The sequence below is a fragment of the Aythya marila genome, assembly GCF_965140915.1.
Source record: "Aythya marila genome assembly, chromosome: 8".
NCBI classification, from domain to species: domain Eukaryota; kingdom Metazoa; phylum Chordata; class Aves; order Anseriformes; family Anatidae; genus Aythya; species Aythya marila.
In genome coordinates this window covers 26232678-26259826 of record NC_139049.1, presented here as the reverse complement: position 1 = coordinate 26259826, position 27149 = coordinate 26232678, and the positions used below count along the sequence as shown (strand labels likewise).

General features: G+C 40.1%; 2 protein-coding genes across 10 annotated transcripts in view; both read left to right on the top strand.

The window, feature by feature from the left end:
• Positions 1–7345, top strand: part of EPS15 (epidermal growth factor receptor pathway substrate 15) — a 46680-nt gene extending 39335 nt beyond the window's left edge. Inside the window, exons 22-26 of one of the 9 annotated variants that reach the window (XM_082766355.1) lie at positions 264–340; positions 891–1053; positions 3443–3543; positions 4105–4155; positions 5449–7345. In XM_082766355.1, coding sequence (XP_082622481.1) covers positions 264–340; positions 891–1053; positions 3443–3543; positions 4105–4155; positions 5449–5595 — 539 coding nt within the window. In that variant the 3' untranslated portion in view covers positions 5596–7345. Of the gene's footprint in view, positions 1–263; positions 341–890; positions 1054–3364; positions 3544–4104; positions 4156–5448 lie in introns of all 9 variants that reach the window. The other 8 variants (XM_082766353.1, XM_082766360.1, XM_082766359.1 and 5 more) reach the window with 8 other exon arrangements.
• A 4738-nt stretch (positions 7346–12083) lies between these two features.
• TTC39A (tetratricopeptide repeat domain 39A) overlaps positions 12084–27149 on the top strand; it is a 47660-nt gene continuing 32594 nt past the window's right edge. Inside the window, exons 1-2 of the mRNA XM_082765998.1 lie at positions 12084–12274; positions 22251–22355. Of these exons, the coding sequence (XP_082622124.1) occupies positions 12249–12274; positions 22251–22355 (131 nt within the window). The 5' untranslated portion in view covers positions 12084–12248. The remainder of the gene's footprint in view (positions 12275–22250; positions 22356–27149) is intronic.

Sequence of the window (27149 nt, the reverse complement as noted above, 5' to 3'; positions counted from 1 at the left end):
AATACACATTGTGTGTGTGTACAGATATCTCAGCTAAACCTGTTCAGGAAAATTACTGTTCTTAGTCAGTTGTTAATATTTAGTTTTTGTAAAAACTTCTTAAATAGTGAGTGTCCCGCTCATTAAATATTTCACTTGAATTAGTCTATACTGCAAGATAAGTAACAGCTGCTTTTTTTTTTTCCTATTGTGGGATCTTTCAATGTTCTTTTCAATGTTTAATTTATAATCCTGTTCTGTTTGCTTGATTTGTGTGTATTTAGCTACAGACCCCTTTGCCTCTCTGTTTGGAAATGAATCCTTTGGAAGTGGTTTTGCTGACTTCAGCACACTGTCAAAGGTAATGTGGAACAACTGTCACTCAGAAAACGCATGGAACTCTGCAGTGACAAGACTAAAAACATTCTCTATTCTGATGCTTTTATTGTTACAGTTTTGCCACTAATAATGATTTATAATGGTTAACTTCCTTGAAAAAGTTTTTAACAGTAAATTATCTTGCAGTGTCACTGAAAAATGCAAAGTAATCTTTGTGGCTTTGTAAGTGTTTTCTCTGTATTTGAAATGACAATTTTTTTCTTGAAAATCTGCTGAATGTAACTGCAAAAGTGTTACTTTTGCATCTATAACTGTACTCAACTTCTTATTGCTGTACACACTAAACATTCCTGATTTTCATATAATTTTCATCAGTGTGGGGTTTTAGTATCTCCCAGAGTAGTTGGATGATGTCTTTAAAAACAAACAAAAGTATTTTTGTATTAGTCCAAACTTGCACTTTTAAACAAATACTGTAGTATTGGAAAAAATAAAATAAAAAAATAAAAAAAAAAGAAAGTATAAGTAGAATTGCGCTGAAAGTGTGTATGTTACTGTTTTCTTTGTTGAAGGCCAGCACCGAGGATCCCTTTAGCTCTTCCACATCAGGTTCCAGCAACAATGTGGTCATAACTAAAAACTTATTTGAAGAACCACCATCCAAAAACGAGGATGTTCCTCCTGCATTGCCCCCTAAAACAGGAACTCCCACAAGGCCCTGTCCACCACCACCTGGTAAGAGCTGAAACTGAGATGCTGTTAACCATTAGATTCTTCAATATTGGTGGTACGACAATTGCAAGGGGATGGTGAAATACACTGAACTAAGAATGAATGAGGAAGGTATAAAACAAGTCTGTTCCAGATCTGTTGTTGTTTTCCTCAGAGTTAAATTTTGTGTGGCATTTAGGAGCAGACCTTCAGTTTTTTGGTTGCTGTTTTGATTTTTGAAGGGGGGGGATGAGAAGAAGGATTTAGAAAGTGGGAGGATATAGGGTTGTTACAGATATCCGCAAGAACACAGAGCGGCTACAGATTAAATGGTTGGTAATGTGATAGACTGAATGAATAGCATACTAAATTATATTTCAAGTGAGAATTCATTGTGTTTTACCCATTGCAAAACCTCTGGTTTTAATTCTGTCTTTAAAGAAATATTAAAACTATTTAGCGCTTACATGGCTGGAGTAAAATGAATTAACTAGGGATAACATGACTGCCTCAGATCTTCAGATCAAATTTTTCCAGATGGCCTCGCCAGGTCTGTAGTATTGAATCTAGCCAACATAATAGTAATAAACCCAGGCTGTTTTCTGTTCAGAGATAGCTGAATCCTCTGGTCTGTTCCATGACACAAACCATTCTTTTCCAGAAAACACCATGCTTGTCAAAGATAACACCTTCTTATGGTTACAACAAGTTACGTTTATAACAAGGTTAAAACACACTACTTGCCTTCAATAGCAAACTGGAAAATATATTAGTGTTCTTTTAACTCTCCATCCGCTGTTTCATTCTCTTTAAAAAAACAAACAACTACTGCGTCATATTTTTTCACTATTACACTATATAGTTGAATCTTAAGGTGTTTAGGAAAAATTAAATTCATCTTTTTTCCTCAAAAGTAGGGAGTGCAGTAAATGTAGGAGTATTTAATACTAAGTTTAAAAACAGGTCCTAATTTCTAATGTTGCCATTAGGAGATCTGGCTCATGCCTTGTAAATAATCAGTTGAATTGTAAGTAACGTTAAAACAGTTGACTAGTTGTGATAATTTGAATGTTTTATAGTATTTTTGTTTATGGAGGCCCCTCAAAAGGGGGTGTGGAGACTTCTGACTTCATTCTTTAGGAAGTGCCTACAAAGTGGTGTAAAGATGTGGTTTTAGAATGCAAGCACCAAGTGGCAGAGCAACAGCGCCGTTGTTGATAGATGACTGGAAAAATAGCCTGTTTTGGTTTGCACATATTAAAAATGATACTGTGGATACCTTGATAGCCATTCCTAATAACTTACTTTACTTATGTAAGTCATAAATTGTGATAGTTAAGTGTGTTTGTTTTGAGTAAATCTCTTAGTCTAATACAAAACAAGAAAATGCATTTTGAGGAACTGCCTGTCCTTTTAATTCTACATGATACTGGAAAGTGTGCAGAAGGCTTATTTGCTTGTCTCTGAAATCCGCTGGCTTTCCCGATACTGATAAGCTCTCCCATTTCATGATTTTTCTGTGGGTTTGGAGGTAGGATTAACATTTGTAGGGATATGAAGTATAATTTCCCTATAGAAATGTTTTTTCTGGATGTTCAAAAATTCAAAAAACTGCAATGAAACCTTTTCTGTAAGTAATAACATCTGGGAAGAATGGTGGGAAGAAATTCAGCTCAGCTTGTCTTGATCTTGGAAGGATTTGGGTTAATGAACTCAAAGGTGTTGAAAGTTGACTGGGGTTAAACTGAAAAAAGAAAAAGGGGGGGCTCTTGTCTGGTTCTGTTATATCTGTAGCTACTTAGGCAAGGATTAACAAAATAGCCTGTGATTGCTGTATGGCTTCATTTTCTTAGTTTAAAAACTACAGAAATTCTAGGTGTTAGCATAGGAGAAGATGTTGTATTTACTGTTTTGAAGACATACAAGTATACAACTGTCCTGAATCAAATTGTGTTACTTTGATCCAAACAAATAATAAAAAGGAGCTGGAATTAGCACGGACATTCTGTTGATAAACAGAAGAATAATTACTGTGCTAAGAGAATAGGGGTTCAAGACTTAGAAATTCTCTTCCCCAAATACTGTTACATCAGTACATAACTGTGCTCTTGAATCATTAACATACATGTGTTCCTTTTTGATCAGATAATGCTTTAAGAAGCTGTGGACCATACTCTCATTTTTTAAACTAGCAACCCTTCCTCTGAATTCATTACAACTCCACTAATTTTCCAGAAGAGGTTGCATTCCAAGTAGTTTTGGATTTTTTTTTTAACTATTTTGGCATGTTATTACCTGCTATCTTAAATTCATTTTAAATTCATTTTAATCTAAGGGAAAAGACCTATCAATCAAATAGACTCTTCAGATTCCTTTAAACCGAGCGATCCATTTCAGCCTTTCCCCACCCCAGACATTCCCAAAGAACAAGAAGCAGATCTATTCTGTGATCCATTTGCTCCCACCAGCGTCAGTAAAGAGGCTGACCCCAACAATTTTGCAAACTTCAGTACTGTGAGTAAACAATTTTTACATTTGTTTCAGTATACTGACAGCTTTGAATTGTTCACACTGAAGTCTTCAGTCTAATTAAAAAGATTAAAACATATCCCACATACAAAGGGGATATTGCTTCCAGGTAAAACTGTATTTACTTTTAGTTTACAACTGAGGCTGTCCTAAAGTAAAACACTGCAGAATGATGTAGTTAATGTTTAAGTTGTATTGCTTTTGTGAGTTTGAGACTTTTCTCATGAAGGCCTCCTAACCTTTAGAAGACATTTTAAATACGTGTTCTCAGAGTTGTTCATTTTATCAATGCATGTAGCAGATATAAAATATAAATCTATATAAAGCACACTGTTATTTATTTGTTAAAAATACAACCAAAGGTGTGACTTTAATTTTGTCACTGAACTGTTTAGTCATAATATTGAAATATGACTGAAATACGGATAAATAGCATCGGAGTGGTGTGTGTTAATGAGATCTAATTTGGTGAGTTTTGAATGGCTACTAAATTCCAGACCTTATGTATGATGCAGTGAAAAGTAGTAAGTGTCTCTTTGTAACCAGAATCCATTTCATAGAAGTCGTGGTGTCCAAGCAGTAGAAGCAAATCTAAAGGTTTGTGCATGCCTTTATTTACTTATTTATTTATTTAGAGTTTTTGCAAATAGGAGTTTTGGAAGGCATCATTTCACTTTCAAGCTTGATATCTGTTAAATGCAATTTGCATTCACAGTAATCGTATTGCTTGTATTGTTTTCAGGTATAATAAACTATTTGCTTTATTGAAGTAAACTGAGGATTGACAGGCTCTCAAAATTGTCTTGCACTGGTTGATGTGTCTTATGGCATGACAATTTCTGACATACTATTATCTGACATATTATCACTTTAACTAGCTAAAGGAACTAAGAAGTTAGTTCAGAGGAGAGAATGTGAACTGTGGAGGGGAAGGACAAGTGTTCATTATTTTCATAGACGAAAAAGCATTCTTTTCCATCTGCAATTACCGAAAACACTAAGTGAACTATGGAGAAAACTCAAGCTTTTCTATGTTTATTCCTTAAAGAAGCAGTGCGAAAGCAGAAACTAACCGTAGTATATAATGATAACCTTTTAGGACTTAACACGGGGACATTCATGAAGACGCGGGCTTCACCTACCTCTGCTTTTTCCTGCATGCTGAATAGAAACAAACTTTAGCATAATCTTTTGTGTTTTATGATCATACCCTAACTGTTTCTGACCTAACAATCATTGTACCACAGCAATTCAATTAACGTACCGTTCTCGTCTAAGTATGTAGAATGAATCTGGTTTTTCTTTTCCTCGTGTCACACCTTTCTCTGTATTATTGCTAGGCTTCTAACTGTACAGTTACCTTAATATTCTCCTTCTTGGCAGAAGTGTTTTTCAGTTGCACAAATAAAGAGTCGTTCTACAGCTAACTTTTACAGTCACTGTCATCTGGAATAATCATCCCTAATGAAAGTAGGATTAATCAGGGTGTTCCATAGTGCTGGATGTGGGTTTATTTTGCAATATGTTCTCCTGATTTATTCAATTTTTTTTCTTGCATAGGCTGGCTTTTATCCAAATCGGTTTGCATTTAAATTATAGCACTTGTTTCTCCAGTAACTGTTTAGAAACTTAATGAATTTTGAAACTCAATGTATTTCGTTAAAACAAAAACAAAACAACACACAATATAGCAATAGGATATCTTCAGTGCATTTCTTGATGGTTAAACCTTGAGCTAAGCTAATAGTGATAGCATGCTGAGAATAAAACACAAATAATTTGAAGGCTAGAGTTTGTCCAGTGTTTTGAAAAACTGTAAGTGTCACTTAAGCCAAGAACAGGATTTGTTATTGCATTATTAATCTGGTTATTTTGTCTTTTAAAATGCAGTATTCTACTGAGGAAGACATGATTGAATGGGCTAAGAGGGAAAGTGAGAGAGAAGAGAAAGAAAGATTGGCAAGACTAAAACAGCAAGAGCAAGAAGACTTGGAACTGGCTATTGCACTCAGTAAATCTGAAATATCAGAAGCATGAAGCTTAGAATAAGATTTGTCTTATGTCAACTGTTTCTGTCCCTTTTCCTGAATACCTAACCTATTTAAATGTTAATCAGAAAATACGTATATACAGGAAAATAAGAAAGGTTTTAAACTTCTGAAAGTGGTGTGAATGTTTCTGCTAAATTCAATCCTTTTGTTTGTTTTTGTTTGAATAACTTAATTTTAGCATTCAATTCCACTCAAGTTTTCAGGAGAACAAGGAACTTTTCCCAGTTGTAAGCAAATCAGTTTTAAATGCAGCAAATGAGATTGTAGTTTGACTGTAATCTGTCAGCAGTTGGTAATTGAGCATAAAGTGAACATAGCAATTATTTTGCCATGGCTGGCTGTCTCCTGTCAAGCAGTTAGCCATTTGAAACCTTTTATCCTTCTTCTAAAGATATTAGTAATGCCAGAGTTGTGGAGTGCTTCATTTTATATGTATGCATATAGATTTTTCTTTTCATTGAAGATTCTATGTTTGGACTTGCAATAACAATCTTCATAGAGTCTAAGTTTAAAAAAAAAAAAAAAAGTGTGTGTCTTACTGAAACCTTTAATGCTTTTCTTGCATGGCCATAGGTTTTAAGACCAGTTATTTTGTTTTATAAAGAAATTACATGGAAGATTCATGTGCGTTTGCTGTTGGCCAAGATGACGGTCAAATTACAAGAACCCACAGCTATTTGAGCCAGTTTTGCCTGTGAAATATGCAGCTGAACTGGCAAGATGCTAAATTGAAATTGAAATGGGATTGAGAATAGAAAGAAAACATGTAGTCTGACTTTTTTTTTTAAACCACATTTTTTTTTTCCTGTATGTATAATTTATTGAAATGCCAACTGATAGTTGCACCTTAAACTGAATTTCTTTGTGGTCACTGAGTAGGATTGATAGAATGTTAATGAAAATAACTTAATGAAAATAACTTATTGTTCACTTTGGAAAGAACTCCATTCTGGAGAATCAATTTCACTAAAATTCCAAAAAGAATAATCTTTTGCCCTATCTTAGACAAATGGATGACAACAGCATAAGCATCAAGAGATTTTTTTTCTTGCACTTTTAACTTGTGGTATTTCTGTTGAGAAAATGGAAAAGTTTCAACGCACAGCACTGAGTAGGGGGGGGAGAACTCAGCCATGCTTCAGTATATTTAAGCTCTTCCTATTACCTATCAATGCTGCTGTTGAAAGAGTTTGGTAGTTTTCAATTTTTCAGGAAAATAAGTAACCAGACTGAGAGGTTTTTTTTTCTTTTGCACTGGGAAATGAGCATTTAACCACCTGCTCAAAAAGGTAACTTAAAATTTTGCAAGGATTAAATCGTTGTAACTTATCTATACATCTTTGTAATGAGTGTACACTAATCTTGCAAATCATATGCTTAACTGGATTACATAGTTTCTTATCTTTTGTTAAAAATGTATACTCAGTGGACCAACACAATATTATTATGTATATATTATATATATATATTCCTGCTTTCCTTTATGGAATTTAAAGTTTTGAGTCATTTGATGTTACATTTCATGTTACTGACTCTGACTATAGTACTTTTACTCAGACTACCAACAAACCACTGCTGTGAGCTAAATGGCATTACTTATGAAGTTTTAACTGTTTTTTTTTTTTTAAAGAAACTTGTTCAGGTGGGATTAGCCTCTATTTATAGACTTTTGTTTAAAAATTCTAACAATAGCCTGTAATTATGAAGAAATAAAATTTAAGTACATAAGTGTGAAATGTTTGCCTGTTTTTTCAAAAGGGTGCTGTGAGCTGTAAAATAAAATGTAAATGTAATGTGAATGATACAAGGTCTTCTGTTTGTAGTCTGATGGGAGGTGGTTAATTTTCAGAGAAACAAATTGCTTGAATTTGGTGGTTAGCTGAAGTGCACATTAATCCCATCTGTCACTTGCTTTCTTAGGAATTGTGGCAGCTTCAAAGAAAAATTCAGACTACTTTTGCCCAAGGATTTTTGCCTGCACAAAGCTTGCAGTGCCGAGATGTTTATGTGTCTAGGATTCATTTGTGACATATGTACGGATCTCCTACTAGCTGCTGGCAACATAAAGCAGATTCATATGGTTTGGCAGATCTTTAGTTTGACCCAGAGTGTATCCTTTTCAATATGTCAGCATAATGCCTCCTTCATATCAATAACTTGATATCCTCACCATCTTTGTCTAATTTACTGTATTATGAGGTTATGTCATGTAAAAGTTCATTGAATTCACAGCAGACCATTGTACTCTTTATGTAAGAGATAATCTAATGTCTAGCAGACAAATTGGCCATTTCCAATGCAAGGTAACTTTTAATTAAAAATTGTATCAGTGGTATATGCTGGCAATTAATGTTAAAGATCTGTTACATCACTGCCAAGTATTGGCATGGAATAAAGTGGTGATAAAGGTGCTTAATAAAGGACCTGACATATTGAGTTGACTTGAGTTGTCTAGAAAGGTTCAGCATCGAGGACTTTAAGCGAGGAAACCTGATGTGACAAGCCCTTCTGCTTAATACTTAAAATCTGTTGTGTTAGATCTCAATATTGGGCATAACATTTTCTTAGGTTTGTAGACTTCCCTGCCACCCTTTCCACCTGACACTACAGCTGCATGTCACTTCTTTGCATAAGTAACATCAGCTTGCAGAACCATGTTGCCTACTGTTTTTTCCCTGCTAACTTCTCAACAATTTAGCTACTGAAATTAAAAATTCACTGTTTCAGAATTTGAATTTTTAGCAAAACTACAACTTCAGTAGTGGAGTGTTCTAGTTATGCTTTAGCCTCAATCTTCAGATGTGCTACCTCGTGTTTTGCAATACCGATAGAGTGGTATTTTTAGATGATTAGATGATGATATAGAGGGAACAGGGTTAACATATAAAAGGATAAAATGAGAAAAGTAACTTATCTGTTCAAAACATTGGCAATTCAAGACATGTCTTTAGAATTCCATAATATGTCAGTGAATACTCTTGAATTTAATTTCATTTTTAGGGTGATGGCTGGCATTCCAATGTATCCATTCATTACTGTAAAATGGAAGAGGATTTACCTTGTGCAATTGTAAAAATACAGGAAAAATTCTAATTAAAAGCAAATTGTCAACAGTTAGAACTAGAAGTAGACAGTAACCTTCTGCAAGTTTGAAATACGCTCCTTTGGTAAGTAGAGTGGAACTTTACCTATATGGGTGTTACTGACCTGTTGAACTCTGTGCAGGATAACTTGCATGTTGCCTTCCTTGTTGGCAGCATGATGTAAGTGTTAAAATTAAAAGGGCAGTGAGGGGAGGGCAAAACAAATCTTTGAAGCAGAGGCTAAGGGCACAATTTCCAGTTGGGCAGATACAGGTTTTCCAAGCTGTAACACCTGATGCTTGTGCAAACAAAATCTTCACATCTTTCTGCCCTAGGGATGTGTCTGGCATTTGATCTAGTGAAACTCTTAAGCTATCAAGAGAGCTAGAGAGCTCCTGTTTCCAGGGAGCTTTGCGGTTAGAGGAAAGCCACTGTCTGCACACACTGCCCTGTACGAATGGTAATTTGGTACCTGTGTAGGGAGAGAGGACAGCACAATGTAAGGAATTCTATGTGCAGAAAAGTCAGGGAGACAAAAGAAAAGAAACAAAAACCAATACTTTTGTGTTTATATATTGATAGTGAGGCATGAGAATTCCTAGTTCGGAATTTTTGTGGGAAGCCTCTCAAAGAATTTTGAGCTGAATTTTGAAATGAAAGAATTTTGAATTGGCTTGTATCTGTTATATCCCAGAAAGAAGTGAAGGAACTTTCCATCTTCCCTGTTATTCATTCCCACCAGGAACTGATCACGTGATGGGCTATCAGTAACAGCTGCATTGCCATTTCTTGCTCAGAACACAATTCTTCTTGTGCAAAATTGAGACACATTGAACTGGCAGGACCTGACATGGAAAATGAAAAGCATTAGTTTTTAAAGAAGGTAATCAAGGAGCTGATAGGGAAAATGCTGCATTGTTTGGATGTGTATTTAAGAGGTCAGGATGTTGTTTCTACTTATCTCACTGAATTATTGAATGATTTTGGACAAAATACTTTTTAATTTTAATCTCCTTCCTGTTTTCTAAATGACAAAGGGTCAGATAGTGTATTATGTAACTGCTGAAAGTAAGAAAGATGTTGTTGTGCAGAGTAGAAACAATATAAACCTATTTTATTTCTGCGTATTCTAAGGTTAAGAGAGATGGTATTTTTCTTTGTTAGTATATCAGCCAGTTGCACTCCAGGACTATACAAACAACTGGAATTAGATTAAAAAATTGGCAGAAACACCTCTCTGAGCAAGATATTCTTGCTTGACGATTTAGTTTGCTGATAATTCAGGTTGAAATTCTTACCTTCACTTCAGAGGTCTGTTCCAGCTGCCATTGGCCAGCAAGAGATCCTTGTAAGGACATTTACATACTGACAGCTTTCTCTTTTGTGTCTGACAGTGCCCAAGTCAATAAAAGAATTCTGATCCACTTATTCAGACTGATTTTCCTGTGTGGACAGACTCAGTATTTACTCAGTATTTATTCCATTGCGACTGTAGTGTTAAAACTTCTTATATGCATCTTTGTCATTAAAAATGTATTACTCAGAGCCAAAAGGTCCTTAGGATCACTTTCCACAGACTGCAGTCACACTTGAGATGTGACCACACCTGGTTTACATAACTCATAAACTAATTTTGAAAAGTTCAAAGGATCTTTAGGTGAAATCCATCTTGTAAGTGTTAAGGAAAATGACACGAAGCTCTATCAACACCTTCTTGTTCTTAAATACTCTTCTAAAAGATTCATGTTTCTGAGTTCTAAATGGTTCTGAGAAATTTGTAGTATGAAATCCCATTTTTAGGCTCACATTTAATATTCATTTACTGAATAAATAGCTTGGTAGAGGCCTGAAAATTGCATGTAAAATATGTGCTGAATATTAGAGTTGGAGATTAAAAACCTCTAATTTCCTTTAATATGCTATTCATTTTTGTGAAAATATTTCTGCGTCAGATAATGAAAGTGTAACTGGTGTGTTCATGAACGTACAATGATATACTCAGGAAAATAACACATTTAAACTGCAGTTAAGTTATTGATGCAACCCTTGTTTTACTGTTCTAGCTTTTTTAACTTTGTCCCTACAACAATGAATTCCTAAAGGTTGGGGGGGGGGAAACATAATTGTGTGCTGGGGTGACTACTGATTAAAAAAGTTTTTAATGAAATGCAACTAGCTATTGAAAATGGGCTGTACATAGGCAGTGCAGAACTGCTAGGGAACTGACACCTATGGGAAAGCATTATGTATGTTACAAGTATCCTATGCTGAAAAAATGTATTTTTTGCATCTGTGCCATGTAGCTGTGAAGGTGCTTGTCACCATTTCTTATAATGCCCCTCATTTATTTAAAGTGTTTGACTTAGTTAAGACTAAGACAAATCATGTTCAAATTGATCAAATGCATTCTTCTCAATTGGCTTCTCTCAAAAAAACTGTACCCTGTGCAGTGGAGCTTTAGGCAGGGGTGCCACCGACCTCGTATTTCACACTTCGTGAACCACATTGTCAGTGTTCAGCTAACAAATTCTTTTTCCTTTTAACCTCATCCACCCCCTTCTTATTAATGTGCCCATTGTTTCATTATGTCAACCACGTCCTTTCTGTTTGTCCTGCCACTCCCTCTTCTGTGTGTACCTTTCTCTTCTTTCCCCTGTTCATTTCCTTCCACAGCCTGTTACCCCTGTAAGCCTGAAGCTCCCTGACTGCTGATTATAATATATGCAACTAATGGTAACAGTTGTGTCAGTATTCCATACCGGGGTGTAGTTTGTTGCTTTTTTTTTCCCTACTTTGTTCTTGAACTTACTCTCCACTTGCTCATTAACTGATACATTTCAGCTGTGTGCACTGCTGTGGTAATTGTTTAGTACAACCTGCTCACCTTGTGTGGGGGGCTGCACGTGAACCCCCCTTTACAAGTGCTAACCCAGTGTAGGTTGATTCAAAACTTTGGGAAATACGGATTATATTTTGCTCCCGTTTCTTCACAACAGGAATTAATGGCTCCTATGTTAACGCAACGGAATCAATAATGCAAAAACAAACTTAAAAACAATCTTTTAATTAGCCGAGAGTGTATTAAGTAATAGCGCATGATTTCTTCGCAGTTTGTGTTTGGAAACGCTTCATAGCTTAGGGCTGAATTGAAAAGCTGGTAACGTGCCCTTGAGGTGAAGGGGCTTGTGCCACATTAGCTCACCTGCCCACCTCCCCCTTCCCAGCACGCAGACCTCCTCCTGTCCCCCTCTCCCCGGGCCGCCCTGTGCCCCCCCAGCCCCTCAGCGGCGCCTCCCCGGGGCGGGCGCTGCCTCAGCCGCTCACCTGCGGGGGCGGCCCCGCGGCGGGGCCCGGCCCGGCCCTGCCCGAACATGCGCCGAGCCTCCCGCCCGCCGCCGCTCCACACCATGCGAGCTGCCTGCGGCGGCCGCCCGCGCCGGGGAGCAGCAGCAGCAGCAGGAGCAGTACCCGCAGTAGCAGCAGTACCAGCAGCGGCCGCCCTCGGCTCCGGCCTCCCTCTCGTACCACAGCGGCTGCAGCCGGGGCCGCCGCCTCCATGGAGCCCCCCGCGGCGGGCGGCAGGTGCGGGGCTGAGGCGGGGCGCGGGAGCCGCCTTCAGCGCGGCGCTGAGGGGGCCGGGGGGCGGCCGGGGGCGGCGCTGCGGGCTCGGGACGGCCCCGTCCCGGCTTATAGGGGGGGACAGGGGGCGGCTGGGCCCGGCTGGGGCATGGCTTTCCCCCTGCTGCTGCCCCCCTTCGAACGGGACCACCGAGGGGGCAGCAGGCGGCTTGCTCTTGTAGGTACCTTTTTTTTTTTTTTTTTTTTTTTGCGTAGGAGGTGTAAGCAAATCACCTACCTGCGCTTGCAGTCCTGCAGTAGCTGCATGCAAATTTAACTTTGTCTTCGCCGTCTCACTCAAGAGCGGGGCGATTTCGGCCTCTGAAGTCTGTGGGAGAGCCCGGTGGAGCGAGTCCTTCCCCACCGAGCTGCCAGCACCCCCAGTCACCACAGGGCTCCCCGCCACCCGCCCACAGCAGCAGGGGGATCGCTTCTCTTAGCCCTTCCACGTGTGCCCCTAAAAGCCTTCCCCTGCCCCTAAAGCACATAAACTTGCACTGTGTGCCTTTGAGGGAGTTGTTCCTACGCAGGCTGAATCAGTGTGCAAATAACGTTCTTCCTCGGTGGCGACGACACGTTGCACGTTACAGGCAGGTGCAACGAGGCCTGTTCATGGCTTCCCTGGCTGACACGACTTCTGAAGCCATCTGCTTTACGGGCTGCGTGGGGTAAAACTTGCAGGGCTGTGGTTCCTGGAGGGCATTTCTCTACTCAGAAGGGCAGTCAAGGGTCCATTTGTGCCTCTTGGAGAAGTGTCGAAGAGGTGTTGTGCTCCGTCTCTTCCTGGGTGCTTTCCTCGTGTTTTAACGTTGAAAACAGCATCGGTCTGAGGCTTTAAGTGGTCTGCAGAAACCGTGGCAGAAAATATTTCCTGCATTTTAGATTATATAAGCTATACAGTCGCGCTCATTTTTTGTTGGTGTCACATTCTAGCTCAACAACTCTTTAAAGGAGCAATATTTATTATTATTATTATTATTTTACTCTCCAGGAGGAAAGTTAGGTCATATGCTTGCAGTGATGATTTTAAATGACATTGTTTGAAGACTGTTGTGCTTCCAGCTCTTGTGCTTGCACTGACAATAGCAGGAGCAAAAAGACTGAGAGATCGCAACCCTGGCTTCATGGTGCTTCAGGATGTTTTGAACGTGCAGAAGGATGTTAGCAAAAGCGCTCAGAAGCAGCAGCAGCTTGTTGAGTGGTGTTGGTTTGGGCAGGCTGTCCCAAAAGTCAGGGTGTGCTAGTGAAGCTGTGGAGAACTTGGTGCTGGGTCCTCTTCTCCTTTCTGTAGCTCCATCTACTGGAATCAGCTGTCGTGTTCCAGCCTGGAATTGCCCTGGGATGTCAGGTACTTCAGATGTTTCAGTTACTGTGCTACAAAGTGCTGAAAACAAGTTGCATTATGTTTCAGGTTTTCACTAATTATTGGGAAAAATATTACTATTTCCATATTATACTTCCCATTTTACTCAAAACCGCACCTTTAAAACCGCATTGAAGATCCTAGAAAACACTTTTGTAGGGCTGAGCTTGTGGTTTCTTAGGTTTTGGACGTGTTTTGGGAACAGAGTGAAATTATTAGGTCATGTTTGGAGGACATGATGGTCTAGTGGACTGCTTGGAACTGAAAACAAAATGCCTTTTTTTTTTTTTTTTAATAGAGGCGATGGAAAATGACCTCGCATTTTGCAGATTTTCAGCTTTTGTCTTCACTTTGATAATAACAAAATTTCAGTTGTCTTTTGTGGACAAGCAATAGTGAAAAGATGGCCTGAATATCAGGGTGGGCATTCAGATGTACTTGGCTTAACGGCTTAAATCTTGAATGCAAATCAGATAGAAGGCACTACAGACCTTGCACATGCTTTTTACTTTCTTTCTCTTTGGCTCTGAATAAAATTGTTTTCCTGAATTGGTGAAATCTTCTCACTACATCTGCGTCATTTTTTTTTTTTTTGACCAATGTCTGTTTCTTGTCAGAAATGGAAAAAATGCCAGAAAGTTCCCAGACTGCTCTGTTTCCGAGTCCCAAATCATCCTTGCTTTTTATTTTTTCAGTCCCCATGTAACTTTCTCAGTTGTTTCTTCACTCTGTGAAATGGGGAGAGTAATAACTGTCTGCCTCTTCAGGCGGTTGTGCCTAAGAATAATGTTCAAAATGGCTTTAGAAGCACTGATTGCCAAGAAAACTTGCTACTAGTGCTTTTTTTTTCTGTTCTTGGGTATTGATTCAATTCTCAGGTTCAAGAGAATTATAAAAGGGTTGTATTGAAGTACTGTGCTTGAATTTTTATTTAATTGGAGAGAATGTGGCATTGTTATTGGTCAAGGTACCATGAAGTATGCTGTGCAGATAACTTCTCAAACACAAAGTTAGTTTATTGGAAGCTTTCAGGGAAATATGCTCTGAAATGTCATGCAAAGCAATGATGAAAGGCTAAGCAGCAATCCCCTATTTGTGCAAAATTTTTTTGTGTTGTTCCTCCATGTAATTTTGATGAGAGCATAAAGCAGTTCAGCAATGGAGTTGGAACAAAAACATGGTTTCTTTTTTTAAGTTGCAATAAAACATGACCGAGTAGTTCATTTAGAAAAAGATTTGCATATTTTTAACACAAAACAAACAAAACATTGCAGCTCAGAATAAATAAGGCTGGAAGAATACATTTTGGGCCAAAATGTATATTTCATCCCTTCCACATTTTCATCTCATTGAAATCTGAAAGAGCCGGAGTGTAAGCCAACATGAAAAAGTACAAACCAGACTTTGCAAAACGCTGAAATAGGATGTAGGGCTAGCTATTTTGGGACCTACCAATCACTCTTTATTCAGTTGATTATTGGTAGGCAGTGGAGAATCCAACCAAAAGTGAATATTCTCCAGTATCGCTCCCTCACTTCCCGCTGAATCTTATGTCAGTAACTTCACCTCTAGCCTGATCTTGCACTACTTTAAAAATCGAAAATAATGGATATTTTCTGGCTTCTTATGATGAACATGGCAGATATGAACTTGCATTTTGCAAAAGCCTTTTTGTGTGTGCATGCTGTGTACCTAGGTGTGCTCAGTACTAGTGCAGGACAATGGTCTGGCTCAGCTCTTGTTGAATTCTCATCGGTTTTAATAAGAACAGGATTAGGCCTTTAAAAAGTCATAATCAGAGGTGTAGGGTGACCACACGTAGTAAAACTGAGACAGAGGATTTGGGAAAAAGGGCAAATGTGTATTGTAAGGTTGTCTAAATACCTTAAAACTCTTAAAAAAAAAAAAGAAGGAAAAAAAAAAAAAAAGAAAAAAAGCCATAATATGAATTACATTTGTGTTTCAAATTGTCATAAATTGTAGAGTATTTGAATTGGTAAAGAGGAGCTGGTAAAAGTTAAGCATTAACGCAGACTGATTTACAGATGAAAATTTACTCTGAGTTGCAGTGTTCCTGTAAATTCCTGTAATGCTGAATGTATTTGTTTTCTTTTAATATTGACCCTGTGTGAGCTGATTTTTCTGTGTGCATTCCAACCAGTTAGTGCAGCTTTAGGAGGTTGGGTTGATAATCTTAATTTTTTCTCATTGTGTTTGGTGCAGGCAGTTTGACTAACTGGGACTGATCTCCCCCAGTGCTGCATTTAGCCCTCCGTAAGCAGCTGTGGCAGTAGAACACTCCTGCTCACGGAAAGGGAGCCACAAAAGTGACACAAATACTTCTCATTTGTCTGAACAAATCTACCTAAATGAATTTATTGCATTGTTTGCCTGTTCAAATACAGGATGAGAACTGTCAACGTAATGCAACCTAGATCCTGCTCGGTGCAAGTTAAACAGTGGTGGGACCGAGGGCACGACAGAAGTCTTTGCTGGACTTTGTTCCTCTCCCATGACTTTTTTGCCACATCCCATTGTTCTGTGAGCTGTTTCTGAAACGTGAGAGCCAAAAGCACGAGCGTATTTTTAACAGAAAGTTTCCAATGTTGCTGAGACACCAGCAGCTTGGCACTTTCAGAGCTGAGTTAGCCCTGGAAAAGGACTGTGTCATGGTCCCTGTGCAACCTGAAGTACTGACTAAGGTCTCTCGAATTGCAGAATTGCATTGCATTTGTGTTTCCATACTTCAAACCTTTCCAATTGCTGTGTTGTTGGTAGAAGCAGTGACATTTCTGCAGCACCCGGGAGTGTTAGTCACAGGCCACAAATGTGTCCAAGAGCACAAAGATAAATGCTGAGGTATTTCTCGCTTGGCACACGGATCAGGAAGGGGTATGGTAGAATTAATTTTCTTGCATAAACTTATTTGCTTCCAAATTATGAAAAAGTTTGTGCATTGTCTGAAAACTGAATGCGAATGAATTATTAACCAGACTGGTTCTTCTTTTCATGATAATGGAGCAGATTGGTTTGGTTCCGTTCTGTTCAGTGGTGGTGTTTCTGAAGATGTGCAGTGGAAAGGTACCCGGTGTGTCGGCAAGCCAAGCTGTGTTGTGTTGGAGGTGTCTTAAATCAGATCTGAGCACATACATCACAGTTGCTTAAACAAACTTGTGAGCTGAATCTGCAGCCCTTCAGATGAACAGGACGTGCTCCATGCCTTCGGCACAGCACGGCCGTGTGCCGAGCAGTCCCTGCTGGCCTCAGAAATGCTTTGGTGGAAGAGCAGCAGCAGAAGGCAGCCGTGCTCTGCAGGCAGGTACCGCTGGGGTGAAGGCAGAACCCAGCTTGGCATTTCCTGGAGTAGCTCTGCTGATGTTTCTGCCTAAGATTAAAGCGGTGCCAGTCATTAATGAGCACAATTGTGCTAATGCTGTGCAAGCCCTGCGACAGAAGGTCCCCGGTATGATTACAGAGGTTTTGCTGAGAAGTTCCTTTGGAACTGGAAGATAATCTTTCCCTTGGATGCTTTTGTCTCACTTGCTTTAAGTGTTAGTGACTAGATGTGGCTGTGAAAAGAGGGGGTGCTTCCACTGCTCCCTGTGTCTCCTGGTTGTGGGGGGAAGAGGTGGCTACCGAGTCACCAGCACTTGGTTCTCTCTGGGGTGGTTTCCATCAAGGACTGGGCAGTTTGGTTCTGTTCAACTCTGTTTCTTATTCTCCTCCTCCAAATTAAGGCATCCATGCACACAACCTAAGCTGATTTACACAGATAACATAGATTTAGCAGAGAAATGTGTCCATATTTTTGATATGACTGATTTAACTTGCTCTCGGCATTTCGCAATACTGAAAGAGCTCTTGAATTATTTTCAAAAGCATTATTATAAAGGTTTGTAGCCACAAACTTCAGGCTTATCTTTTTTTTTTTTTTCTCCAAAGGTCAGATAAATACTGAGTTCCGATGGGTCAGTGGTTCAGCGTTTTGTAGAGCATGAGTTTCAAGATTCTTTTTATTAAAGAAATCCATAAAGCCAATGACAAGTCATATCAGCATATGTGCTGAAAACTTACAGTAAGAAATGAGTGAACATCACACGTGCAGGAAAATAAAACCTATGCAGAAACATTGTAACCCCCATCCTCCAAAAAATCTCCCCCTCCCTTTTTTTGACCATGCAAAACATCCTGGTTCTTGTGCTTTGGAGAACGCTTTACTTTTCGTTAAGATTCATGGATTTAATTTTGCTTAGCTTGCTTATATATTTCATTCAATGTTGCTGTTTGGATAAAAAGCATTTGATGTTTAAGCAAAAAGAGCGTTGCCCTAAGCTGTCCTGAGTAATTGTGCTTCTGAGTAGAGGCAGTGGGGATGCAGTACAGTGGGATCAGGTCTTACACTAAGCCACAGGATATACTGGAATTGTGATTTGTGAAGCACCCCAGCTGTGGTCCCCAGGGCAGATAACAATGATTTCATAAATAATCAGGCCACAATGAGAACCATCTGATTGTCCTTACAAGACCTGCAGCCAAAAATCAGGAAACGGAAAGAAGCTTTCAAAACTGAAGAGAAAAGAGCCTAAATGTGGAGATGTTCCTGATCTTAATTTCTTCGGTTTGTTTCCTTTAGTTCAAAGAAAACATTGGTATGTATGTTGGAAGAGAATCTGCATGCTGAAGGTCTGAGAGTGTAATTGTTACTGGACAAGTGATGCTCAAAGGCAAACCAGCCAGCTCAAGTCCTGAAGACCTTGGCAGGGACAGGCAGAGCCCTCACCATGCAGAGCTCCAAAGGACAATTTTGGCCATACAATATCAGCTAGACATGGGATAAACAGCTAGTGAAAATGATGAACAGTCCTTCCCGAGTAGCTCAGGATCATGGCGTAGAAGCACCTTGGTTAATTGTAAGTGGTAATTAGCAGTTATTCCCAAGTGGGGAAAAAAGCAGTGATGTCTTTTATGTCTGGTTGTAGCCCAGGTATGCGCTGCTGTTACAGACTTGTAAGGAGCCATTAAAGGGCAGCCTGTGGCTCTATTAGGATAATTTTTATACCAAATGCAGCACAGGCTTTTCCTGTACAGGATGTCATAAAACAGCAAGAGATTTAATCAGGTGTGTTAACGTCTCAGAGTATCTTCCTGAAATTATCATCTGCTTGTTTATTGGTTTTTGGGTCTTCCTTCAGCAGCTGACATCTCCAGGATTGCCGTGTGTAATCTAACAAATAGGACCATGTACAGGAGGAAGGACACATAATTTTTGACATTAGATTATATGCTCTTGGAGAAACTGACTTAGATAAATTAGATCATAACTGAACAACTTGCCCAGTCCAGCTGTCTTGGTGAGCGAGCTCAGTGCTGCCGGCTGCAGCTGCTGCCCTTGGGCCCAGGACCAGCGCTGCCGATGTGCCAGCAAAGCAGTTGGGGAGCATACACTGCTTTATTTTGGACAAAATCGGCCAGATGAGCTCACTCCACTGATTCAATTGTTTATGCTAACCCATTTTGCGTGACTCTAAAGAGAGAATTTTACCAAGACTGTAAAAAAATGTATTGCATCAAAAGCAGCGTGGCCAGCAGGGTGAGGGAGGGGTTTGTGCCCCTCTGCTCTGCTCTCATGAGACCCCACCTGGAGCCTGCATTCAGCTCTGGCTCCCAGCACCAGAAGGACATGGACGTATTAGAGCAAGTCCAGAGGAGGCCACGAGGATGATAAAGGGGTTGGAGCTCCTCTCCTATGAAGACAGGTTGAGGGAGCTGGGGTTGTTCAGTCTGGAGAAGAGAAGGCTCTGGGGAGACCTTATAGTGGTCTTCCAGTACCTAAAGGGGTTGCAGGAAAGCCAGGGAGGGATTCTTTGTCAGGGGTATAGTGATAGGACAAGGAGGAATGGTTTTAAACTAAAAAAGGATAGATTTAGATTAGAAGGAGGAAATTCTTTACTCAGAGAGTGGTGAGGTACTGAACAGGCTGCCCAGAGAAGTTGTGGCTGCCCCATCCCTGGAGGTGCTCAAGGCCAGGCTGGATGGGGCTTTGGGCAACCTGGGCTGCTGGGAGGTGTCCCTGCCCACGGCAAGGGGTTGGAATTAGGTGATCTTTGAGGTCCCTTCCAACCCAAACCACTCCGTGATTGCATGAAAGCCTCCTGAAGCTCTGGGAACCCCCAGCAACGTGCAGTTTGGTTGTGGACTCAAGCCTGTTTTGCGGAGACTCCTTGCTGGGAAGAAGCACATTCTTGTCTCACCTGTCTGCTTCTCAGCAATTCCTGCCTCAGCTCTCCTGCGTTTCGCCTGGCCTCACTTGACTCTCCCTCCTGGCTCCCAGGCTTCCGACGTGGTCCTCTGCTGCGTGCAGTCATTGTCATTGATTCGGCTCCCTGATCACAGGGATGCTTGCCTTCTGCCTCGCTCGCACTGCGTGACAGACAGCTCTGCAGATCACAGCTCAGGCTGGCAGCTACCAGCACCTTCCAGACCAGCGGTGCCCGGCGGTTCCTGCCCCTTGCGTGGGGCAGCGTGGTGCCCTGGCGGGGAGCAGCGAGATGCTCAGTGCCCTGCCCTGCCCTGCATGCGCGGAGCAGCGCCCGGTGCCTGCTGCTGCTGCTGCTGGGTGCTGCTGCCCGGCCGCCCCACGGGCGCAGTGCAGGTGAGGATGTCAGAGCACACCGGAGGGCTGATGGAAAGGTAGGTGGCCGGGCTCCCGGCTTCCCCTCTGGGGCAGGGGTGGTGCTGATCTTACAGTGGAAAGCAGGAGAGGATCCGCAACCCGCTCGCTGAAGCATGACTAATCACTTTGCTAAAAGGCTCAGCATTTTCGAGTTGGAAGTCTGGCTTTTTTTTCCCTCTTTACAGCTATAAGCGATCAGTTGTAGCATTGATGAGAGGCGTGTGCCCTAGTTCAGGTTGTGAGCCCTTTACCTGGGAGCTACATCAAATGCTTTCCCTGGAGCACCGGGGAGGTGCACAACTTGGGTTTTGCTGCTGCTGGGGGTGGCACTGTGCTAATAATTCTTACTCCTGTAAAGATGCCAAGTAATCAGTGCATCTTGTTTGTGCTTTGAGCTTCAACAGCATGTGTTGTTTTTTTTTTTTAAATCATCTTTCTGTTTTAAAAGGAGTACTGTGAAAAGGTTTAATTGTATTGAATGGAGTTTGATTTGTAATTCTCTGCGTGGAGGGAAACATATCAAAACAAAAATATAAAAATGTTGCTAGTCTAAATATTTTAAAGCAGAGGAAAGTATGTTTTATGCACTTCTAAATCTGCTATTTGTTTCAGGGCTACAGGTTTAAAAAGGCATGCAAGAACTGCAATACACACAAACAGTGATTGGCAAAGTTTTAGTTATTACGGTAAGCGAGGCTCAGAATAGATTCCAGGAGGTGGGCAGACGTGATATTGCATTTTGTGTGAGGCGGATGCCAAGACTTGGTTAATCAATGTTTGCAAAGCACTTGGGGAGTCTCCTGGGTGCAGGACGACTTGCAGCGTATCTCAAGTGTGAAGTCAGCAGCCACTGTGAACGGCGTTGTGTGATGTTTCTCTCAGATTTATAATCCCGATTTTCCTGTGTATAATTTTGCCCTTTCTTCTTTGCAGTCATTATTCATAAAGTCAAAACTGAAACGCAGCTGAAGCGGTTATTACTGATGCTATCTGTTTGTTCTGTGCTCCCCTATCTTTTTTTCCTTAAGAAGATATCAGGATTTTGCTTCCTGGTGTTCCTTTCAGCAGGCTGTGTGTTTTGGCTGGTGGAGTCAGAAACCCAATGAGGATTTTTTTTTTTTTTAATTTTGTTGTGGTAATTTTGTGTACAGACTTGGATACGACATATTAATGCAATATAGCTCTTTGATCATTAGATGCAGATGTTTCATCTGTCCTGACACTGACCAGGTTACTTTAACTTTGTTAGTGCAAGGTCTAATTTGTTTCTTCTGTGGTTTTTTGTCCAGCAGTTCTGATAGTGAGGAAGTTGGGCCAAATTTTTTCAGCTGGCCTGTCTTATCCCATTGCCAGTAACCCAAAGATCAGCTGAGAACCCCCGTGAAAGGTCAGGCTGACATCTAAATGCTGTGAAGGAGAAAAGTACAGTCAGACTAAGCCACAAAGATAATCTTCTGACTTCTGAGATGCAGCAGCAGTTTTTTGTTTGAGTGCAGCATCACTTCTTAAGGACAGTGACGTTCCCGGGAGCACGCACAATGTGAAATTTTAGCCAACCTGTGAGCAGTAGTAGTCTACTGGGCAGAAACCAAGCTGAATGTGAGCTGAACTAAAGCAGCTGTTACAGCAGCAGCCAAAATAATAATTTGATGCAGTTTGGAAACATCTCATCCTTAAGAAAGAGGCAATCAAACTAACCTCTCATCTCTGTGAGCCTTACACACAGTCAAAGTGTGTGTTGTCACCCAGTGCTTCTGTGTTCATGAGAAATGAGCTCATAAAATTGCTAGAATTAGGAAGGCAATGGGAAGGCTAGCACTGAAGATGGGAAGTTGAAATGTAGAAGTAATGCACTGGTAGAAGGAGAACAGATGTGCTGAGTTTATTCTCTCTTCTTCTGGCAGGTCACCAACATCAGACCTCAACACGGCATTGCATGAGTGCATGGCAGCTCTGGATTTATTTCTTAGCAACAAGTTCTCAGATGCTTTGGCTTCTTTACAAGCAAAGTAAGTTGGTTACTTATACCAGTTTTCCTTTGTTTATCTCTCCTTGCTTCACCATCTCACGAGAATTGCCTAGACAGCTAGTTCTCTATCAATAATTGATAAGGCTATGGTTTTGGTTCAGAAAGGGATGGTAAATAATATATTAAGTTTTTGGCAAGACAGAATAAGTGTTTTACATGTGGTTGAGTAAGTAATGTGATTGATCAAAGGTAACTACAAAAAGTACTGAATTGCTATCCAGAAAAGTAACCATTTAGCTATAGCACAGTATGTGAGATTCTTAACTCTGGAAAGAATTAAGTCTGACTTCTGTCACCCCCCACCCCATTTTCTCACATACAGCCAAGTTTGTAGTTTTGTGCCTAAATCAGCAACTGACAGGGTGTTGTCAGGCTTGAGACGTGTTACTGTAGGTTTGAATTTAAATTTATAAGTTTACTTTGTGACTGGATTATTTATTTATTTTCAAATACCTAACTGCTTGCAGAAACTTTCTCACAGCTTATTTTACAGTTCAGTGCTGCGGTCATGCATTCTCTTTCCTAATTACATGTTGCCTGGCTGCAAGCAGTGAGGTCAAAAAATAACTTCTAAAAATTGTCTCATCAGTTTCTGTGATTTTTTTTCATACCCTGGCCTTAAGTTACCTGTGCTCTTGGATTCTTGAAGTCTGTGGTTAATTTGCATTTTTTTCCCTCAGTTTGCACCATGTATTTTTGAGCTAGCAGGAAATGACATTGTACATTCTTCCAGGTCACTGGATTATCAAACAAGTAAAATTCACAGGTGATACAGGTCCTCTCTTTTGCCAGTTCAATTTGTCTTCTCCTTTATCCTTGACTGCATGACTTGAGAAGTGTTTGAGGTTATCAGTGATCTAATGGGTCACGTAATAGAGCTCTGGGTACTGGCATGCAGAAGTTCAGAGAAGGCACATGCAAACACTTTTCAGCAAACATTATGACCCTTTACATTTGCTACAGACCAGGATGAGGCCTCAGATGTCCTCAGCAGGCGCAGCAGGTCGATCAGGTTGCATCAGCTTCCTTTCCACCCAATTACCTTTTACTCGCCTCGCTCATGTTATACATGAGTGTAGTCGTCAGTGTTCTGCATCTCCTTTGCTTCCTCTTCCCAAGTCCTCCCCAAGCTGTGACTGCCCTGGCAGGAGCGTGTGTTAGAAACGCATCAGGGATAAATCTGTTTTGCTTTGCTGGGCTATCGGCCTCAGTCTTTGGCACCAGAATCTGTAGCTTACCCATTTAAGTACACAGTGTGGAAGACATTCATAATAAATGGTAGGCTCAGGCATATTACTAACACTGGGTTTATTCACAGCAGTGTTGTTTTGTGTTTATGTATCATCAGAAGATATCATTGAAATGGCAAGAATAATTGTTGTCATTAAGTTCTGATGGTAAAGCCCCTGTGCCCATCTGGAAATGCTTACTCAGTGTTTAGCACAGAATGGGGAGATACTTTTGGAGATCCCAAAGCACTGCAAAAGCTTGTGTGGCTGTGGTGTTTTTTTACCCCATAAATCCATTTTTCTTGTATTACATATGGTTTCCATTCAGCTTTTGTCAGGCCCTGCAGAATACATTTCATGAGCTGCCATTCCATTTTTGTACCTGAGTGTGCTGCATATTGCAAAACCATTTTGAAACAGGTTTTTCATGTTAGCCTGTTACGAGGAGGCCTTATTCCTGTTGTCCTTTGGCAGCAGGGAAATACAGGCTTATGATCTTTGCAAGTGCATCGCAGAACCAGGATGCTAAATTTCCCCACAGATGATATCCATTATGAACACACTCCATCTCTTCAGGGAACGACAAGAGCTGTGGAGTGGGCACATGTGGTAATATGGAGTATTTTCTTTGGGAGTCATCAATTCCTCACTGCTGCCTTTTAGCATGCTGAGATTTGAAATTGGTTTTCACAGTCCATAAACATACTATCTTTGTTTAAAGAAATACTTTTCAGTTTTTACACGCTTGTAAAGAATATCTTATCCTAAATTTTGCAGCTTTGCCACTTAAGATGTTGTAGGACATACTCTGCTCTGTATTACATTGCTGCAGATTCACTAAATTACTCACATTTGGCTTCCACGATAAATGTATTTCCAACTGATTTGTACCATGTGTAGCTGAGAACAGATTTTGGCAATGGATGAGAATTAAAATCGGAAGATCTCTCTTAGCAGCTTAAAAAGAAATATCTAAGGATATTGTCTAGACTTGTGTTGAGATAAAGCTCTTTTTTCCTGTTAGAAAAAAACATATGCTCCATAAAGATGAGGACTTGTTTCATAAAAATCTTAGTCTAGTGTTTTTTCTTCATGTTAGGTAACATTTTGTTTCCTCAGCTACCTTTTAAGTTTTAGAGTTAGTTTTCTTTCTTATCATTAAAACTCTCGTTGCTCTGGTTCTCTTGTGGTTCCTGCAGTAGGTTTAATTAGTTTAATCTCTTATATAGAATATTCATATTCAGACTAAGAACACCAAGAAATTCCTTAAATTTAGCTCCCAAACAAAATGTTTATTTTTAATATACACCCTGGTAACTGTGACAATGGGTAACGCTAAAACTGACTTGTCTCGGGGGTGGGGACAAATCTTCTGTTCCTCCTCAACCCCAAGATACAGCAAATCAATTAAAAGCTGACTAGGTTTTCGTTCTCTTGTAATTGCAAACAGATAATTAGCACTGAAAGAGTTGATAACAGTGAGATTTCCCCTTCCCTTCTGTGAAACAAATGTTTAATATTTTAACAATTATCCTGAAGGAAAGCATATCATAATCACCTGATGGTTTGCTGATGTCAGATTGCTTGGGAGAATAGTAAATAATAAAGATAAATTCATGACGCAGAGCAATCTGGATCATTGGGTAAGCTGCAACACATCTGTCTTGCTGCTTGCAATATTATAAAAACGAGAGTGATTCATTCTGGGCAGTTGACTTTAACCTGGAAATAGTCTCCCCAAAGCCCCTGCAGATGCCGGTAGAATGTTAATTCCAGAGAGACTGCGTCTGAAAGGTAAGCTCAGTCCTGTGATGTATGAATATGACAGGTGGGTACGGAGACATTCTGGTACTGCTTTGCTGGTTACTTGTACAACTGTTATACTCTGCACAGCGGAGTTCTAGAATACTTATTTACCATCACTGGAATTTTTTTAATACAAATTACAATATTCAATGTTATTTTTTCTATTCTAAGTTTTTAAAGGTTATTAAGGTTTGAATGGGAACCTTTTAATGTCTGCCTTCATTGTGTGGTGAAATGTTCTTGTACTGTAGAGCAAAAGCAAATATGATGCTGCTCAGTGAGGTGTTGGAGCGTGCCATGAGAACTAGCCAAGAAGGTGTGTGATTGTCATACTGAGCAGTACAAGAGTAAGGGGGAGCACATGGAGGTAGCTTCAAGGTCTAGAAAGTGTTTGGATAAAAATCATGTCCTCCAACAATGTCCTGAGGGGGAAAAAAAAAAAAGGCTGTTATATTTCATCCTGAATCCATCCATATAAAATGCAGGCCTTAAAACAAAATGTAACTGGCAGTTTCAGTTATTCATTTAGTATAAATAGCTTAGATAACTGCTACATTTGTTTACAAATGGTTGCATTGCTGTCTATCTCCCAGATGAAGAAAAAAAATACTAAGTTTTGATGCTGATAAATACCAGTTGCATAATAAGAAACATTAACCTACTTTAATCTCCTGTAAAATACTATAAGCAAAATAGATGAAACCATTGATTAGGGAAGGAGTGATTTTGCATCAGAAGCAAATTGTTGGAGAGAAAAATCCCTCTTCACCATTGTATACTTGAAAGTATAAATTTTCCTTTCAGTACAGTGGATTTTATGTTTATCTGCTTTGATTTTGAAAGCAAATTTCTAAAATTTTGGAAGAGGTCTATTTTAGTGCCTTTTCTGTGCATTGAATGTGAAACTTGGAAAGGGTTTTATTTTAATAAAGGTGAGATGAATTGTGTTTCTTTGTGCCCGCTGCGGCTGATGACTAATCAAGTGAACAGGAACACTTCATCAGGTTGGCATATTACAATATGTTTTTTTTTTTTTTCTGCTTTGCATTGTCAGTCTACTGAAAGAATCTTGATCCAGGAGGCCAAGACAGAGCTGTCATGGCTCTGCTGGATTTTAAGTTAATTTCTCCATTATTAGTTTGTTCTTTTTTCACATTGGAAACGAGATGGCTGTCAGTATAGTTCAGGGGCTCCCAGTACTTACAGCAGTAGGTGATTTCCCCACACAGCTTTTCTGCTAGATGGGTTTAGAGGTTGCTTAGAGAAGCTTTTTAGGTAACCTGTGGACATGGTGTGGGCAACAAGGAATTAAGGACAGTCACAGAACATGGACTGCTCTGTGGCTTAAAGATGTGCACTGCACATTTCTTTGGTACAGCCCGCCTGCTCTGTGCCATGTGCGTTGGAAAAAGTGGCCCTTTGGCATCGTTATGGAGGGTGGCGAGGGAAGCACCAGGTATCTGTGTAATGCTGTCTGTGCCGGTACCAGGTATTATTTTAATCCCTAAATCTCAAAACATACATATAACGAGGCAAGTCAGGATCATATAATCACTAGGATTTCTTTTTGGTGATTTCATTGTGTAGTGTCATCGAGAGGGGGTTACTTTAGATATAGAAGAGGTTATTTTTTTAGTCTCCGGAAAATATTAACCGAACATCAGGGACTCCTGAGGACATTTCAGGGTTTTTCACTCCACTCAGCGAAAGAATCAATGCATGGATTCAGACCAGCACTG